At 43.0% G+C, this 20103-nt stretch overlaps 1 protein-coding gene across 2 annotated transcripts; it reads right to left on the reverse strand.

The window, feature by feature from the left end:
- Nucleotides 1-1111: 1111 nt before the first annotated feature.
- Nucleotides 1112-15248, reverse strand: SLC25A17 (solute carrier family 25 member 17; the record flags this gene model as incomplete). 2 transcript variants are annotated; one of them, XM_079542815.1, is made up of 9 exons in its annotated part: nucleotides 1112-1259; nucleotides 1675-1757; nucleotides 4057-4152; nucleotides 5318-5463; nucleotides 6159-6275; nucleotides 8642-8793; nucleotides 10244-10310; nucleotides 11175-11235; nucleotides 15195-15248. In XM_079542815.1, 9 exons carry the CDS (start codon nucleotides 15246-15248, stop codon nucleotides 1112-1114), a joined length of 924 nt encoding a protein of 307 aa, XP_079398941.1. The 2 variants fall into 2 exon arrangements, with proteins under 2 accessions (XP_079398941.1, XP_079398942.1); XM_079542816.1 differs by lacking the exons at nucleotides 8642-8793; nucleotides 10244-10310.
- Between the last annotated feature and the right edge of the window lie 4855 nt (nucleotides 15249-20103).

Here is a 20103-nt window from a genome sequence, read left to right on the forward strand (position 1 = left end):
GGGAGGAAGACACCATTTCACAGTTCAACAAACCTCCTGCAGCACTTCTCCCAGACTTCACTGGCATTAAACTACTGTAGACTTTCTCAGTACTTCAACTATAAGACGGTACTTCAGAAGAATTCTGCTGCAGACTTCTTGACAGACAGCAGTATTTATGTGCATTTTATGGTCAAGGATGACTAAACAAAATTCTGCATAAAGAACATACACGCTTGCATTAGCTGGGACAACAACTACGACCCTTTGGCCTTCTGGTCAAGAAAATGTCTGGGAAGATCCATGGAAAAACAACTAAAACCCATTTCTGGGAAGGCATGCCACTGACGAAGCACAGGCTATTGCTCCCTGTCTGCATGAGAACATGAATTCACATTCTCCTCAAGGAACCTGAAAATACAGAATTGTATCTTTTTCTGTGTAGAGAGTCACTTTCTTGAGGCACTCACCTTGTAAAAGCATGAGGATACTCTCCCCTTTTCTACCCAGTGTCTGCACTGAATATTTGCCTGTGGGCTCTGGAAAGCACTGTGCCTACTTGCTGCTAGCATTCACAGTAGCAGCTCAGAAACATCAGTGCCAGGTTTCTGGTAGAACACCTAGTCATTCTGTGCTGCAAACATGTATGTGATGTTAAAAGAAAACTGTGTCAAAATCTTGATCTTTCTGAATTGTTTTAATGATCCACATTACTGAGTGACATAAACATAGTGTGAGGAGAATAACAAGAAACCGGCCTCACCGGCTGTTGACAGAAGGTAAAGACAGGGAGAGTAGTTGAAGGTAATTCAAAGGAAAACCAGAAAGTTCAGCACAGTGAGGGAATCATTCTCACCGTGACTGTCTGCCAATTCACAAAGCAGTAGGAATTTCATTTCAAGTGTTTGAGTAAGGTCTCTGTTTTGTTTCTTAACACAGTGAGTCCACAGAAGAGCAGGGAATGGGCTATTCCCAAAGTTGTGGCAACACTTCCTACAGATGGCATTCAGAACTTCTTCAAGGAATGGAGATGGCTAAAGAAGAGCAAGTGAGGACCCGTTACTACCCAAGTGCAGTCTCAAAAACAAATACATTGTTCTAGAGCCCATAACCTTTGGCAGAGGTTCCTTTCTCAATGTGTGTGCGAATGCTTTAATCCCATGACTCTGAAGGTTGCTGCAGTCAGTTTCTCATATACTAGAAACATAAGAGCAGCAGTAAGAACTGTCTGCAGGAGCTTTGCTTCAAGGCCTTTGTAGAGTCCCATTAATCCAAAACGTCTAGAAGAAGAAGAAGAATTATTACAAGTTAATGACAACCGTAAGGATCTTCAATTCATTCTTGATCTCTTAACTGACTTTTGTGATTAAAAGCATTTCACAGGAGAGTCTACAAGTTAAGTATTTTGGGCAAGAAACTTGCTTCTTTTTAAAGCCAGAGCTGAATCAATAGGTTTCCCATATACCAGCTGCTGCAGAGACTTTAAGGAGAATTCAGTTTTGTGTATTTCTACAATATAGTATGATTAAAAAAAAAACAAAAAACAAAAATCAGGCTGATTCAAATGACAAGTTCAGGCTGTGGTGGACAGGCAAAAGGAAACAAGAGGCACACCCAGCAATACTGTCAACATTACTAATACTTAAACATTGTATACCATATTAAAAAAACCAATAACATACAAAGAAGTCTCACCTCACTCTCTCTCGAAGAAGGTAGAGAACGTTTTTAAGACTGCCCAGTGTTCGGTTTTCTGGGTTCAATCTGTGGCGTCCAAACTGAAAAAAAATAAAAGGAAGCACCAGCATTTTAGTGCAGTAGTTCCCCACATTAATTGGCTGAGAACCCAATGCATGGTAACAAAGCCTGAAGAGTCTATCCTACAGCTCTTTTAAAATGTAATTGGCTTTAATAGTAGTCAGCAAAGGTATGAAGCTAAAGCTCGTTACTCAGCTTCATGTACTCAGTGATACCATAAAATGTTTTGGTTTTAAGACAGATTCCAAGAAAGCATTACACATGGCCATGCTTGCTGTCTTTCAGTTTTTCTACAGGAGAAAATTTTTTAGGATCTCAAAAGCTCAGCTTGCAAGAACATGTGAGGGATTTACACAAGTCTCTTTGCTATGTGCCTTGAAAAACAGCAGCAACAAAAGCGTACTGGAAATTATTTAGGTGAAGAGGTTCTCACAAGCAGTGACTTGTCATCAGCAACTAACCCACTTGATCCTGAAAAACCAAGGTTAAGCATTACTGTCAAAGAGTCAGACACCTCTACCCATTTTCAAATGCTAACTAGGTTCAAGCTACAGTGCCAGTTACAGCCCATGTTACTCAAAGGTGTCTGAACACCACCAGGATTGGGAGTTTCCTTCTCGTCTCTTCTCTACCATCACACTGCTCTGATGTATTGCAAACAGAGCTTCACCAAGAAACAAAAAGTTAAAGATTTCCCAAAGGAAAGAGCATTCTCTAACTCAGGAAATGAGGCATGAGTTTTAAAGAGGACATCTGCACCCTGGAACGCTGTGCTCACCAATAGCACTGCTGTTTCTCCAGTGGGAACTTAATTTATCCACAAAGGTGCTGAAGAAGCAGCTTCCCCACATAATCAGTAACAACAGTGCCATGTATTTTTAATGACTGAAAGGGAGATAGGCATACCAACAGGCAAAGCTGGAAGCTGCTCAGCACTATCAATGACACAGGTAACTGCTCATTTCATGAGAACAAGGAAGAGCACTGTGCCAGGAAGAGGAAAGCAAAGGTGTAGAGAGCTCATTACAAGGAGCCCTGATAACTATGAGAGAGCAGGAAGTTTCTGAAAGCTGAAGATTTTTAGAAGAAAAAGCCCCGTAATTCAACTTTGAGGACAGAACTTAACTTTCATGCAGAAGCATTCCTTGCACCACAGGGAAAGAATGGGCTGCCATGAAGTAACAGCACATAGGACACCTTTTTCTACCATGGGTCCCTGTGAGAAGCACACATCAGCACTGGGACACCGGCGGCAAGGCTGTGCTTTACCTTAAAGATGACTCCTCACCACCCAGGCAAGCCAGCAAAAAACTGGCTGCCTTAGGCTAGAGCAAGCAGGAGGCAGCAGTTGGTTTGTCATCAAACCATCAGCACAACTTACCAGAGCAGCTCTCATTTTAAAGAATGACAGTGCCACCAAGAGACAGAAGCACTTTGTTCAAGAAGCCAGGAGGAGACGAACAAAACGTGGAACTGAGTCACAAAACTGCAGCTATTTCTGCTGCAACCATGGAAAGGAACGAGGGCTAAGGCTGTTTTGTTGACACAGACCCAGGGAAACTGTAGCACCGTGCAATGCTAAAGCTGAAACAGAACACTCTGGCTTTCTGACAGTTCTCATTCATGCCAGGAGAAAAGGCACTACAAATTAAAAACAGTCCATTCTGCAGTGAACACAAATAAAGGTACGTTTGCTTAAATGTCATTTTCTTTTTAATCTATCATTTAAATAATAAAAGCCTGTATTATTAACTTAACTCTTGAGATGTGTCCAGTCTCTTTAAACAGGATAGGACAGCAAATGAATGCGCTGGCTGTGCTGATGATCACAAGTTGAGAAAGTTTCAGAAGAAATGACTTTTATCAAAACTAAATTTCTACATAGATGTCATTGTGTGCAAAGGAATATGTAGAGAAGTGGGAAGGAAGGGAAGCTGAGAAAAGCTGGGCCGACACACCTAATATCTTATGAGGGTAGCAACAATTGCACAGTGGAAAATATAAATTAATGTGTAACAGTTCTAAAATTAAATAAAAACAAAAGATTTTAAAGCTCGAGGTCATCTGGAAACAAACAGGGCTTAAAGGATTTAATTTTAGTTTCAACTTGAGACAATTTCAGTTTATAGCCAAAGAAGTAAAGCTACAATCCTGCAGTGCCAATAAGCTGCATGGGGTACCAGCTTCTGAGGGACATGATACTAATGCATTATGTTGTCGACCCTGACAGCTCATGAGGCAATTTGGAACAGCAATGCCAAGTTCCATCAGAACCCACCTTCAAAGAACAGACAAGAAGAAAACAAGAAGAATACTCACCCGCAGGATTGACTGTACCATCTGCAAAGGATAAGTGAGGGTGGTGGCAACTGCTTTGGCTACTGCACCCATGACAAAAGCATCCAAAGATGTGAGCTGTTCAATACAGAAAGAACACAAAGCACCCCGTCAGCCAGTTACCTGCATATCTTTCACAGTTCAGTATCATTAACTGCTTCTAGGTTCTCTAAGCATCTCTGGAATAAAAGAAGTATAATGAAGCCTGAGCTTATCTCACTTTTTGGAGTCAAAACACAGGGTGACCAAGCAGCTTCCCCACAATGGGAGTTCGTTTGTAATTTCTACCTACTCACAAGCTTTTGAATTTCTCACTTGTACCCTCCAGCTAGCTTACTGAAACAAAGTGAAGATAAAGCCATACAACTGAATCAAACTTAAAGCACCAGCATGGGAAGCAGTATAAGGTATAGTAGCAGTAAGCAAGCCCTCGATTCACAACCAGGTCAGGCTTCAGAACACACAAACTAACACATCCACAACACGGTCTTGGGGTGAGGTGATGGACTGAATGTCTACTAGAATGTGATTAGATACATGATCCTGAGAGAACCACTACGCCCCTCAGGCAGAATTATAGTCCTGACAACGGAGGATAAAAAACTCCATGCCTCAGTAGTTAATTGCACATGGAGGAAGTCCATCCTCACCTCCAAAACCCATCATGGTCCAGGATGCACCAAAGACATTGAAATCAGTGCAGGTGAAAAGAATGGATTTCAGCAGAAGAAAGTGTAGAAGCTCACATCTCTGTGAATTTATTAACAAAAATTACTAGATGTCCATATCAGAGCATTCCCTAAATTATAAAAGTAGGATGGTTCCACATAGAAATATGGGAAACCAACATATTTAGTTTACTTCAGGGAGGGTTACAGGGTAGGTATAACTACCTGTTTCTCAAACAGATACATTAGAATTTAAATGCCTAATGCACATCAAGGGTGGCAAGTAAATGTAAACAGATGAGGACAAGAGGTGCAGCTTTATTTTTACAGAAAGAAGAATTGTCACAGTAACAACTTCTTTCAGAATGGGAAGACCCAGAGCTCACTTGTCATCACAATCACATGCCTGTATAAAAAATACACTGACTTGAACCCAACAGCAGGGGGGGGGGAAAAAAAAAAGCAAAAACATCCACACCTCCATAACAACAAAAAACGGAAGCAAATGTACATCTCTCCAAAGAAACTCTCTATTCACAGAGAACGTCCATCACCTGGTCTCAAAACATACTTACCTGTGTCTGCTTTTTTAAGAGCTTTCTTTTAAAGCCTTCATAAAACATGAACTGTATGGCAGGATTGAAGACCAGCAGCAAGGAAGGGAAAGTACCGTTCCATAAAGCTAAGGCTCCTTCATCCCGTATGATCTGATGGAAGGCATCTGAGAAACAAGGTAGAAAAAAGCCGTTATGGTTATGAGCACAACATTCCGATTAGAGAAGAGGAGTGAAGCTGTATTTAAAGGCTGATGCTCCGCTTTTATTACAGTCCTCAACACTCATCTCTGTGTCATTTTTTGTCCTTTCTTCTAAACGGGAAGTTAATGGCAAAGCAGTGACAGAGGAGGTTCTTCCTCACACCGCTCTTAGCGTGAGTAAAGCTTGCCAGCCATGCAGGTGCCTTCATCTTTCCACTTCACGCTCAGAATCAATGTTAAGTTTCTGAACCCTCTTCCCAACAACCTTCTTCTTTCCGTACACAGCAAGGCAGCCTGAAGGCGTGGGTGGGTTAGAGATGACAGTGAGCAACAAGGAAATTGGCAAGTGGTCTGTCCAGAGGCAGACCTCCCAGCTAGCACACTGCTGGGCTCACTGGGCTCCTGCAGGATTTGGATAAGATGTCGTGTGCCTTTGCAGAAAGCCTTGGGGTTACACGTGCACAGACCAAACTCTCAGTTACCATCGGAGATGGCACAGTCCAGGTTCCCGTCAAACTGCATGACTGCAAAGTGATAAGGGAGCACAGAGATTCCACCAGGAGATCTGTTATACAAATAGGAGTCTTTCATCTTCAGAGTCCTTGCTGTGGGATTTCACTGCAGGAGCTCCTCCTTGTTTGAGGACAACAGATGCTCACCTATGATGCCTTTATAATTGGTCGGCACAATGTCTTCATTTCTGAATTTTGCTCCTTGCAGCTTCAGCCGTGTGTTCACTACCCAGAGAGGAGTGGTCAGGAGTACATTCACAACACCTAATGCAAACACAAGACGAGGAAAATCAGTGTGAACCAGAAAATCCCAAAGGCATCCCACATCAGATGCGCCGTGCATATGCAACAGATTAATAGTAGAGGGAATATAATCCTGCTTCTCTTCTCCAAAATGAAAAACAACAAACAAAATACAGACATGGTAAAGGAATTTTAAGTGAATTTATTTCTTTGCTGCATTGCACATCACTCTGGAACCCCAGTTGCTCTACTTGCACATGGCCTACTTGATGCAGGTATGGTACACTGCTTGGCTCATTTCAGAAAGAAAGCACAAAGGGGTCAAGGTAAAAGGATTTTTTTATCAGACGATATCAAAACACATAAACGTGTGCGTGTTGTTTACCAGCAAAGAGCTCCCACAGTGCCAAATGAAAGACAACAAGAGAACTCATCCTTGTGGACAAGTGAAGCACACTCGAGTGTGCAAAATACAGGATTCTTAAGGCACTGTAAAAAGGGATTGCACACAAAGCCAAACACAACAGACCAGCAGGGAAGCTGAGAAGCAGAAATAAGTATGGGGGGTGGAGAAACAGACACAGCTGCGTAAGGTTGCAACAGAGAGGTAGTTTAGAACTGCACCTTGCAATAACAAGGAGGATTAAGTAACATTACTTCTGCAATCACCTGGTACAGCTCTTCCCAGCTCAGCCATGAACTAACCACGTAGAAATGAGCCCTTAAAAACGTTTCTGCATCACAAAAACCAGCAATTGCTTGTGTGCTGGCCCCTTTCCTTCTCCTCCCCAAAGAGTTCAGCCCGCAGCCTCTCCTCAAAGGGGAGGTGCTCTCCTCCCTTCATCAGCATCTTGATTCTCCCCTGGACTCTCACAGCTATCTCCATGTAACTTGTATCAGCGGGTCCAGAACTGTGCCCAGCGCTTCCAGTCATGGTTCACCAACACTGAAGAAAGGCAATTACATTTTCTCAGTGCTAACAAGCCATTGCTTAATGCAGCCAAGGATAACATTAACTCTTCTTAGCAGCAGGAGCACATTGATGGCTCACATTCAATTTCTAGTCCACCACAAAGGGCCCATCATCACAAAGCTGCTTTTTTCCCCAGACAAATGCCAGCTTCAACTGGAGCATGGAGTTGTTCCTTCCCTGGTGCAAGACTTTGCATCACCGCTTGTTACACTGCACAAGCTTCTTGTCTGCCCATTTCTGCCTCATCATCCTGACCATTAATTACGATTATATTAATCAGGATGTCACTCAGAGCAGACCCCTGGGCTGACTCTGTTAAAGAAGACACAAAATGTTATCATCCAAATAGGAAAGACAGATTTTTTTATTGTTTCTTTGGGTTTTGGTGTTGTATTTACTGTTTGTTTTTGGTGTTTGTCCAGTCTGTATTTGCTACCAGTAAGAGGAGTGACAGACTGGTGAGGAGAATTTGCAAACACCTGAAGTGGAATTCTTCAGTTGACACCAGAAATTATTCCACAGAGATACTCATTACTGATGTTGAACACAACCTAATCATCTAAATGACAAGCTGTTACCGTGATTCCTGCAGCCTTTCATCTAGAATGCCATTAGATCAGAACTTACCCCACTGATACAGCCAACTCTACAAGTTTCCTTTTCCTTACCTTCCCCCCAACTACTCTCCCATCACCAACACTGGAGATAAAACAAGAAACTAGCCAAAATACATGAAAAACCCCCCCCAGACCCTCTAAATCACAGTCTTTTCAGTGTGGTCACATGAGCCACTGATCCTGTAGAATAGTACCAGTAGACACAGACATACGGCAGTAGTTTTACCACACTGGATTTGCATAAAGGTGTTGGCATTGTCACTCCTTCAAAGAAGCTGCTGAGTGTCCACATGAGAGGAAGGGGAGGAAGGGATGAAAAGAACACATGGTTCTCACTCTCCTTACATACACATAGGGACTTCCTTTTCCTTTTTGTATGACCCAGAAAGAACCTAAGAACTGGCATGCAAATCCTTACCTTCAACAACTCTAACAACCCTAACTGAAAACACCTTGGAATTGTCATTTGCCTTGCCTTTGAAAAAAAAACTATTCTCTCTCCCTGCTGCTTCTCTCCAATATCTTAAATGACGATGCCCTGATATCAAATGCACATACTAAACCACATGCCACACACAAACAGGATACAAGACCACAACAGCACAACATGATCAAATTATATGTGCTTATCATGTGGAGAGGGCGGCATGGAAGAGCCATCAGGGCTGGAAAATATGCTTTGTTGGTATACAGAGATAGGCAAGGAATGAGATCTCTGGTGGACTTCATAAAGGAAAATGTTAAATTATGAAAAATCTCAGTTTCACCAGAGGTATATTTTCAGTACATTCTCTTACCTGCAACAACCCCAAGAACCAGGTCTTTGCCAGTGGTTGAATGCTGACCTTTGACCCAAAGAGTTTTGAGACTATTAAAGGTATAAAAGTAAACAAAATTGGAGCAGCAAAGGCTGGAGATGACAGGGAACCACCCTCGATATGGTGCCAACCTAGTGGAAAGAAAAAAAGTTAAGGTAAGAAGCCATGGTAAGGATCAGCAAAATATTCATCTGAGCAGGTTGATTTGACATGTTGAAGGCCCCAGGGATACAACACCATATACTACAAACAATAATAACCAGTCATGTCTTTATTATTGGTCAGAAATCGGACTGAACTCTTGAGTTCAAGGTGGAAGGAAGTTCTAGTAAACGCCTTGCAGTAAAGTTTAGAGCAAATCAGTCAGGTATGTGAGAAAAAAAACATTATCTGCTTAAACTTAACTATACTGATCACAGATGAAAAGCTGAGTCAACATTACATTACATCCAAAGGAGCAAAGTGTTCTCAAAAAAGTGTACTATGAGACAAGATGGATAAAAGCTATGGTCAATAAAGTGCTTACGACCTCACATCACTCTGTTAGGTTTCCTTTAGTTGGTTAGTTTGGTTTAAGGCTCTTCCTGTGTGAATCCAGACTTCCTTAAAACCACTACAGTCTGTGCACTGCTCAGCCAGGGTCTCTGGAGGAAGCACTGCTCCCCTCGTGCCACAATCACTGATGTTTCCTTCACCAGAAATGCAGGATGGATGCCTGCTTTTGCAGTCGTTCCATTACAACCAATGATTTATTGGTGTTTTTTTGTGTTTTTTTTTAACTGAAGCTGACTTGTCACCCTCATGAGACAAATGAGTGAGTGTAGAAATGTGAACAAAGGAGAGTGCTAACCTCTGAGAGGTTCTGATGCACACAGCTGCCAACTGCTCACGTTCAAAGCCACCAAAGAGTTATTGGCCAAGCTAAACCGGTGTTCTGGAAACTCTTGCCCACCTCTGAGTTCCAGGGATTTGCTTAGGAAATCAGTTGTGACAAGAACACGTGCACAGCTGCCTTCAAGCCACTCAGCACAGACTGCAGGCAAATACTGAAGTACAGCTCTGCTGAAAGTTACGTTCTTTTCCACAAGCCTTGAATCTCACTGCACAAAGAATCACTTGTTTCCTTCCACTTTGCTTACCAGAAGAAATTTCCAGCTGGTAAACATGTCTCAATTCTCTTGCACAAAGAGGCTCAGCTGTCCAAGAGTTTCATCTGTGCTAGGAGAAATGGACACACCCAAGAATTTGGGCAGACAAAGCTGGTTTATCAGGTACATGCAGGTTTGTGTGCAACCATACCTTCATTTCTGAAGGAGCACAGCCCCCTCACTCATGGAGGCACAGTTACAGGGCTAAACAGCTTGATTGCATAACATACCCAAGAAAGTTAAACCAATTAACTCAAGGTGAAAAAATGCAGCTTCTGCCATTCATCTCACTTAGACACGGGGACATTTCCCTTCAAAGCAGAAATCTGTGTTCATGTAGATTCGGGCTAACTCCTTCACTTTAAAAGCAAATTCAAACCATGTTTTAGAGTTTGCCTACATAAGGGTGAGGAGAAAATTAGGATCTACTCACAGGCCTTCTTCTTTAATGATTTCCAGTAAAACTGCTGGTGTCGTCTTGGACTTTCGCTTCTCATCAACTGGGAAACAGAAGAATCACATTTTTAGGTTGTGCCGATGGTCAGGACTCACTTTCAGTTCTTTATCCTTCCCATTCTGAACACATCCCCAAACAGCTTATTTTTTTCTTTTTCCTTGTACAGGACACACAGCTTATTTCTGCAGAAATTCCAGAAAGCATCTCCTGACTCACACCTGCTGGGTAAGGCTACTTGGCACTTCCAGCGAGCAGCTTCTTTTGGGCACCAGTGTGTCTGCAGTTACCAACTGCACTGCCTTTTTCTGGGTGGAAAACTGCTCAAGAGCAGCACGGTGTGAACTTCTCCACCACACATTTCTGACCACCTGGCTCATGCTTCAACAGTACTCGAATCACAGCGCTAAGGTCTTTGCTAATTCTGTGACTTTTGTGATTAGGAGAGAGCATTAGAACAGAACAGATGGAAACTGTATAAATACCAGAAGTTCCTGCTCGCAGTGTCACCTAGACTTTTCCCTTTATACCTTTCCCAGCAATAATTCCAGGCTCATTTTTCACAACATGCCCCTGCGGTGCCAAATGTTCTCAGCAGCCAAAAACACCAGCACCACACACATGTAATCCTGTGTCATGTCACATCTCTTTCTTTTCAGGGTAAGACACCCATTTAGAAGTCAAATCTGGCCACAGATCACACAGTCTTTCCAGCTAATTAAAAGGTTGACCAATACTCTCTCAAGGGATAATTACCTTCAGCTGGAACATGGTGTTAGCAATCAAAAGGCATTGCACAAGTGAGATTTTTCTTCATGCAAGATAGCTCCCCCTGCAACAACCCTTACAAACTCCCATGACAAGAAAACACAAATGCCACTGTACAAAGAAAACTGAGTTTGATACTTACCCTGAAGTCTAAGCCTAGCTGTATCCAAAGGAAAAAATACAGTCATTGCAGTCATACTGCCCTGAAAGTAAATAAATAGATAAATAAATTGGCCACATAGTGTATCAATTGCTTGTACAGACACCCGACAAATTCTCTGGTAGCCTTTTGCTTCTCACCCAGAAACTGGTGTAGTAGGATTGAAGAAGGGACAAATTCCATTTGTAAGCATGGAAGCAAAACCCATTCCATCCATAATATTCTTACAATATTCTTATGGATGGAATGGGTTTTGCTTCCATGCTTACAAATGACTTTTTTAACTTACAGATTATTATATCAAGCTAAAGCTAAAACCATTCAAAGCATTTTGTCCAAAGAGAAAACTACCCAAGTATGTGAGCAGACAAAATGTGTGTTAGGTGAGAAACATACCGCTAACTTTCCCTAACTCATACTAGCCAAAATCTCCTATTTCTGGCAAAGAAATAGGCCCCCTCACTGCAAAAAGACATTGAGGCCCTGGAGCAACAAAGCTGGAGAGGGGTCTGGAGCACAGCCTTATGAGGAGCAGCTGAAGGAGCTGGGATTGTTCAGTGTGGAGAAGAGGAGGCTCAGCGCAGACCTTATTGCTCTCTATAAGTACCTAAGGGAGGTTGTAGCGAGCTGGGGGTCGGCCTCTTCCCTTGTGTAACTGGTGACAGAACTGGAGGGAATGGCTTCAAGCTGCGCCAGGGAAGATGTTAGGATGTTAGGAAATACTACTTCTCTGAAAGAGTGGTCAGGCACTGGAATGGGCTGCCCAGGGAGGTGGTGGAGTCACAGACCCTGGAGGTGTCCAAGGAACATTTAGACGTTGTGTTGAGGGACATGGTTTAATGAGAACTATTGGTGATAGGTGGATGGTTGGACTGGCTGATCCTGTGGGTCTTTTCCAACTTTGATGATTCTGTGATTCTAGGAGGAAAGAATGACAAGCAATTGCTGTTCTACGAGACCATTTTTCTTAAAGAAATAAAAATGAAGAATGTAAAAACACAAATAACAAACTCTCACTCATTAAATATATATATATATTTTCTTTTCAGGACTTCATCTAGCACTGTACTAAATCCCAGTTTACATAATTAAGCCCTACCTATTAAGCACATCTGCATTAATATTGCACAGTTTTTGAGAAAATATCTAACTCAAAAAGCACGTGGCTTGGTATAAACTTGTATTTAATATTTCCATAGACTGCTAACATTAAACGGCTGCTAAAGCCACCAGACTCTTCCATTAGTAGCCATACTGCTACTAACAAGCGGTGGGAAGGTTGCAGGGCATGGTCCAGCAGCTCCAGGAGCTTTCCCCTGCTCCTACCAACCCTCATTCCCAGCACCCAGCTGCTCAGCTTAACCAGCAGGGGCACTTGGTGCATGTTCAATTTACCCAAAGCAAGATTTAGCCTGAATTTCACTCTCAGGGCAATCCTCCCCACAGCAACATTAACATTCACACTAAAGTAAGAAACAGAACTGGGGGAACATTTGTGAAAGGTTTGAGTAGAAGCCAACAAGACAAATAGGTGGGCACAAGGTAAAGGCTTCTTAAAACCATACAAGAAGCTATGGCTCAAGAGAAAGCCATGGGCTAGCTCAGCTGATTAACAGATTACAGCCAATGAAAGATAATTTGTACCCTTTCCCCCTCCTATAGATAAACTGATGAGAAGAAGCTGAAAGAAGCAGCGTTACTTTTTTGCTGGGCTTGTAAATGAAACAACTCAACGGTGCAGTCTGAAGAGTGCCAGAAGTAACATATAGTGGCAACCCGAAAGAAGGGTGAGGCAGAGATGAGTGGAACCACCCCTCAGCAACAGAAGTGCTCTCAGGCTCTGAATGGTGATACCAGCAGGAGAAAGTAACTGTCACTGCTGTGTGCAGGTACACGCAATGCAGCCTCCAGCCCCGTGCAGCTAAAAGGGGGACATTTCACTCTGCTTTCCCACCAGCTTTCAGTCAGTGCTGAAGCTCAGCACTGCCAATTCAAGTCAAGCTATCACTGAACGATCTCCAGAACAGGTACAAACTGGCTTAAGCAATTCCAGCTGGTAAGCAATGCTCCCCTATCACCTCCATTCTGTGGGTGTAACTATTGGGGCAGCTACATGGCGATGCAGAAGGCGAGGAAGCTTATCTGACCAAAGCAGAACTTTTCCTACTAGGCCACTCTTTCAGCTCCCTGGTCAGCATCATCTCAGCACTGCCAGCAGCTGGCAGGAACCAGGGGGTAGTTGTAAGCAGTCAGAACAAGCAGCCTGAAGTGACTTCACTGCCAAGGAGAGGTCTGCGTGACCAAAGTCTACAGTCTGCTGTAGACTTTTCAGATGTAAAAAAAAAGCGTGTTGACAGTCAATATTCAGAGCAGCTTAATTACTGCCGTAATACTTCTATAAAGCTGTTATTCCCATAGCTTTTGGAACAAGGTTACTTTACCTTGCAGAGATTAAAAAAAAACACTTCTATAATCCAGTTAAAGTCTGCTTTTTTTTTTTTTTTTTCTGCTCACTGTACTGCTGATTTAATTAGTCTCAGGACTTGACCCGGTAGTCCAGAGCTTAAATGGACTTTCATCTGGAACTGGAAGAAAAACAAAAGTGATGATGTTGTGATCAGACGTGTTGCTGTGATTCATCACTTCAGCACAGTTCACAGGTTGCATTTTTATAGAATCATAGGATCCTTCTGGTTGGAAGGGACTTCTAAAGGTCACCCAATCCTGCTGCAAAGAACAGGGACACCTACAGCTCAATCAGGGTGCACAGAACCCCTTCAGCCTGACCTCGGATGTCTCTATGGATGGGACATTCACTGCCTCTCTGGGCATCAAGGCTTTTTCCTTATAACCAACCTAAAATAGCTCCTCTTTAAGTTTGAAACCATTTCCCCTTGTCCTATCACTACAGACCCTGCTACAGAGTCTTCTTTCCTGTATCTCCCCTTTGGATACTGAAAGGCCACTACCAGGTTATCTCATAGCCTTCTTTTCTCCAGGCTGAACAGCCCCATTCCTCATCAGCCTTATAATAATTTAAACAAAAGTTGAGACAGTGCTTAAACTATGCACCTGCATAAGAGATCTTGACAAAATTCATGTACTACTGCAGCATACAAATCTATAGGTGGATTAATACACATTTATGATAACAAAATACAAACAAAAGCCAAGGTTTTCAGCCTAACATGGTTTGGACAAAGGGGAAATAAAATAAGCCAGCTCGTTTTTGGAAAAAGGTCTTACTCTGGGGCCTTAAATTGCATATGAATATTAGCATGTGCAGAACAACAAGAGTACAGGAGTGTAATGGGTCCAAGAAGTTCTGTCTTCATCCACAAGACCACTGCAGCTCAGGCGTAAGCATTGAGAAGCACAAGAGGGCATTTCCTTCAGCCTACGACCAGCCGGGTGCTGAGGTGCCATTCTACAAGGCTTTAAGTTTATACGCTGATTTATAGTTCTGGTTCGCATCAGAAGCTGTGATGAGAGGCACAGCCTATTTATCCCAGTCTGTTCACAAAGGTGTGAGGCTGGCAGGGAGGGCCATGAAGTATTGCTGTGTTCTGTACAAACCAAGGGAAAGCATGCAGCATTCCAGCGGTGAGCTGAGCTCGTGTAAGGGGCTTCCCATTCTCAGAATGGGAAACAAACCCCCATTGCCTCGGATTCCTGAAGCTGCACACCCAGAACACCCTAAAGACCAGAGAACGTTTCCGTGTTTATTTGTGCTACAGAAACCTTAAAAGTTATATTTTGCTTTCCGTGGCAGGCCAATATATAATCAGCTTTTATTGTTCATAACGCCTGGCGCCTTTCATCCAACCACAACTCACTTGAATGCCTCCTGCCCTGCCGAGCAGCCCACCAATGGCTCCGGCACACCTCCGGCTGCCCCGGCTGCCCTCAGTAACCCAAACGCAGCGCTGCAGCAGATCGCTCCAAACGCACCGCATCGTCTCGCACGACCCGCCGCACGGCTGCCCCGCCCCGCCCGCTCACCACGGCGCCGGACACGGCGTGCACCAGGCTCTCGTAAGAGACGACGGAGGACATGGCCGCGGCTCCGGTGGGCTTCGGCTGCGAGGCGGCGGTGGCGCGGACGTGCAGCTTATCGACCGCCGCTCCCACGCGCGCCATTGCGCCCGCCCTCCCGCGCACCTCCGCGCCGTCACGTAGCACCGCCCCCGCCCGGCCCTCCCGGGAGCTGCGCGCATGCGTGGGGCCGCGCCTCAGGGAGTGGCTGAGGGAAGCGGGGTTGGTCGGTCCGGAGAACAAGAGTTCAGGGGAGACTTCATCGCTCTCTGCAACGACCTGAAAGGAGACTGTGGCGAGGCGGGGGTCGGCCTCCTCTCCTGGGTAACTGCAATAGGACGAAAGCCTTCAGTTTAGTCAGTGTTAAGCTGAAGCAGAGCTGATGGTTTGTCTGGGCTCCAGGAAATCCAGAAGGATCATCCCTTCCTCTCCCCAAAGACGGTGCACATCACTTTATCCAAGGAACTTGTTTCATTCAAACCCATCTTGAACTTGTTCTTAGGGAATTCAAATGTCATCAGTGCATGGAGCACCATTTTGACTCCAGCTCACAGCAGTGACACCACATCTCCCCACCTGTAGTGATGCAATACAAGAAATTGTCACCTTCAGCCTTGTATTGGTAGAATACAAGCAAACTTGCATACCACGTTCTTTCTGTTCCCATGGGAGTATATGTGGAACACCCAGCACAAACTTTGCGATATTCCAACAGTGCCACCACCATTTCCAACACTTAAATTGCATATGAATATTAGCATGTGCAGAACCCACAAAGGTACAGAAGTGCAGTGGGTGCAAGAAGTTCTGTCTTCCTTCACAAGATCACCGCAGCTCAGGTGTAAGACCGTGAAACACAAGAGGGAAGCCAACATTCATCTCCATATGCAGCTCCCTGGTTGTAATCTGCTGATTCACATTGATGAGCCAATTGCTATGCTCTTCATTTCTTGGTGTGCAGCCATGCATGGCTGCCCAAAACTTGGCTTGTCTTTCACATCACTGTCGCCACTGCAGAAATGTACACTTTGCTGTGCTCGCATCCACTGGTTGGTCTCCACAGCTGTTCAATGTCAGCGGGTGCCATTTTTCCTGCATGGAGGAATTCAGTGGCACACCTATGTGCACTTCCGTGGCAGACACCATTTTGTCAGACTTCCTCTCCTCTGCAAGAAGTTCACACAAGAAGTTAAAGGACCTCAGGACAATTAAGTAACATCCATTGACAACATTTCTCTTGCCTACCCACATTCCATTCCTAATTCAGTATGTAGAATGATGACACTTAATGACTCCAGAGTCAAATTTACTCCCTCTGCACTGTCTTACCTTAGCAAATGAACACTGAACTCAAACTTCTTTTACCCTGCTACATTCTTTGTGTATATACTTTTGTATATTCTTGTGTAAATACTAATTTACAGAAAAAAAAGAGAACCGTACACCTTTTTTCTGCTCAGAAATTCTCTTGAGATTGGAAATGTGAAGAGAATTACTATTTTCAGAAGTATTTTCTGAATCTGTAGCAAAACTTACTTAGGAGCATACTTTCAGGGCAACACAGATTAAAGCAACTACAGATCAGCAGTTTGAATTCATCCAGCAGCAGTGTTTGATCGTACAAACTCAGCCAGTTCATACTTAAGATCAGTTGGAACACCAACCTATTCCAGAATAAAGCACTGCAATCAAAAACATATTAAAAGCCCATTTCTTAAGTGCATACATGCTTGTGTTTTACCTATTAAGCAACTGAACAGACTTTGAGCTTCTGGAATACCATTGAGTTTTCCCTACACACCTTTTTTAGGCCCAGTGACAGCAAAGAAGTTGAAAAGTTTTTCAGCTTTAAATTACTTGCATTTGCAAGTATTATCTCCTCTCATGCCACTTCAACAGCCTTAGTAGTTGATCAAATAATCCTTAGCCAGTTTTGGTTTTCCATAGACTAAATTGTCAAACACAAGCTTTGTTACGTTGCTGTTTGTTTTCTTTCCCAGGCACTTGTAAATATCTAGCATCTGAAAAAAAAGTTGTGGTTTCTTTTCTTTTTTTTTTTTTTTTTTTTAGTGAACAGTTGCATTTCATTTTTCCTTACAAACCATTAGCTTTTCTTTTTCAGATGGGTATTAGATGTCAGTGGCTGATCTTCAGCACATGCTCTCTAATAAGAGGCAGTGCAATTAGCAGTAGCCAGTTTATTCTCAATGTAATGCCTTGATATTTTTTGCATCTAATTCTGGTAACTTTCTAATAATTTTGTTCCTTCATCCTATTTTAAAAAGTAATTTTATTAAACACTGCAGTGGTTTTAAGATATCTGGTCTGATCTTCTGCTATGATACTTTATGACTACAGAATGCAAAGTAATTTTAGACTCTCATCCTCCTAAGTAAGAACATTCGGTTTAGGAAACTGAAGGCTTTAATAATGGATTTCCCTTTCCTACTTACTGATTTAGACTTCACTTCCTTGCTGTTTATTTCACAGCTCATGTACAGTACCTTCTCCTTCTGAATGCTTTTGTTCTGTACAAGCTATACTTACCATCTCTGCTTCTATCGCTGTCCTTCAGGAAGAAGTTCCATGGTAAACTGCTATCCCAAGTCCTGTAATCTTTCACATTTATACACAGCTAGCAGAATCTGACTTCTTGTAGCCACCAAAGTGCTAATGCATTAAAAAAAGCTGGTTTATTTTTTTAATAAGCTAATGTACTTAAGTGCGTAATCACAAACGGTGCCAATTTTTGCCACCCACTTAACAGAGAGCCATAACACATTCTGCAAATACATTTATTTATTGACAGGCAGATCTCAAGCTTGTCTGAAACCATCCACCTAGAATTATACATTTCCAAAGCATATTTGTACATCAGTCAGGTACAGTAATAACACAATTAGCAAAATTGTAAGTTAACATCTTGACTTGGCTAGTTATCAAGACTCAGATTTACAGGACAATCCTTGGTATTTACATTCAGTAGGACTTCCAGTCAGAGGGGATGTAGGAAGCTTTGTCTCACAAAGCTCCTGTTTGTGAGGACCACACCAGGAGAATGAGATTTACCTAAGCTCTGATTTGAAAGGTGAACAACTATTCGTACCCCAGAGACACCTGAAAATTTTTGTTGCTTTGTAGCACAAATCAGCCAGTCACCATGTGACCAGATCTATTTCTTTATCACACCGGAACTGTTCCTGTTTCCCCATACTTGCATTTCTTGTATCACTCTACTGAAACTCTCATGACTTGCCCTGTAATACTCAACACAGTTGTCTGTGGAAGTTTTATTTTCACTCCATCTCTTTGCTAATTCGGAATCACATTTCTACAGTATGTAGAAACATTGTACAAAGTAAGGTCGAGGCTCACCTCTGCAAAGCTCTGAAAGAGGTTCATGAGACGTCTTTCTCCAAGCATCAGAACAACGACATCCTGCTACCATATTCCTACCTTATTACTCTCCTGCTTGAGGACATCAATCCACTTCCGCACTGGCACCACTTTCAGACTGGGCTGCAGTTAATAAAACAGCTCTCCAGCCTTACTGCTAATCCAACAAATCAACCTGCTCTACAATCACAAAATCACTGCACTCATCCTAGATGTCCTGTGGGATTTCCAGAAGGGTCCAAACACTTCTCATCAGGAGCATGCTCCAACCCATAGGAAGGTACACAAAGCTGATCTGGCTCCAGCTCATCCTGGCTAAGGCCCTTACCTCCTGTCCCTCTGGATGAAGGCAGATCAGACAGCAGTTTCTACAAGCTCCCATAGCGACACTGCTTACTTCCATACGTCCTGTGAGGCAACAAGAAAATCGCAGTGATGTTTCAAGACGGGTTACCTGGAACTCCAGCTTGTTGCAAATAGCAAACGTGCTGCTTCACCATGTGGCTTTACCTTTTACTTTCGCATGGCTTTTTAATATTCATTTATCGACACATTCAGCCCAGTTTTGTCCAAATCTGAGACAGTCTGGCTCCCACCCATCTAATTACTACCTTCCAAATTAAGAAAAACCAAGCTAATTTGGCAAGTGTTCTTTATTCACAGTCCAAAAGTGAAATGAGAGCAATTTTTAAAAAATATTCTGTTCTCAAAGTCAAGTTGTCAACTGAGCTGATTACTGCCACTGTACTGATAAGCACAATCCCTTCTTTGTGCTGCAATGGAGCAATTAACCTCAAGACTGCCAGTAAATGCTGGAGCAAGTGCTGAACAGAAAAGTTACTTGCTCATAGCTACCTGTACCCCAGAACAGGAACTATCCTCATCTTTGCTCCTCTCCACTGCAGTTATGTTTTTGCACTTGCACTTCTGTTCAAAGCAGATAAGCTGCTTAGGTGTCAATGCAGCATCCTGGGAAACTGAGATGAGGTCCAGAGATCTCTTCAACTATCTTATCAGATAGCACTGAAAAGAAAACAAAGACCACATAAACGAGTCATGGGATGTGCATTCCCAAACAGACAAAAGAATTCAGCTACGCTGCTAAAGCTAAAACCAAAAGAATTTGGAGAATATTTTGTTAGCATCAATTAGCTCTGAATAAGGGTAACTGATGTGTAAGCAAGCAGACAGGACACACAAATGACCATTTCTACCGGGGTAGCTTCTGACATCCGACTAGCCATGGGTAGACAGATACAAACAGCCAAGAGGATGTAAGAGGAAATCGTAGGGGAATTAATCTGTACTAAAGACTAAGTCACACAGAGCATATAGGCAACAGCATGAATGAAGCAGAAGTAAAGCTTCAGCCTATGCTGAGGGGTGGCCTACTTCAAGCCTCTCCTCTTGGGAACAGGAGATCAGAGAATGATCAAAAGCTGGGCACAAAGCAACACTCCATCATAGCTTGAATTTGCTT

This window comes from Tetrao urogallus (assembly GCF_951394365.1).
Source record: "Tetrao urogallus genome assembly, chromosome: 1".
Taxonomy (NCBI): domain Eukaryota; kingdom Metazoa; phylum Chordata; class Aves; order Galliformes; family Phasianidae; genus Tetrao; species Tetrao urogallus.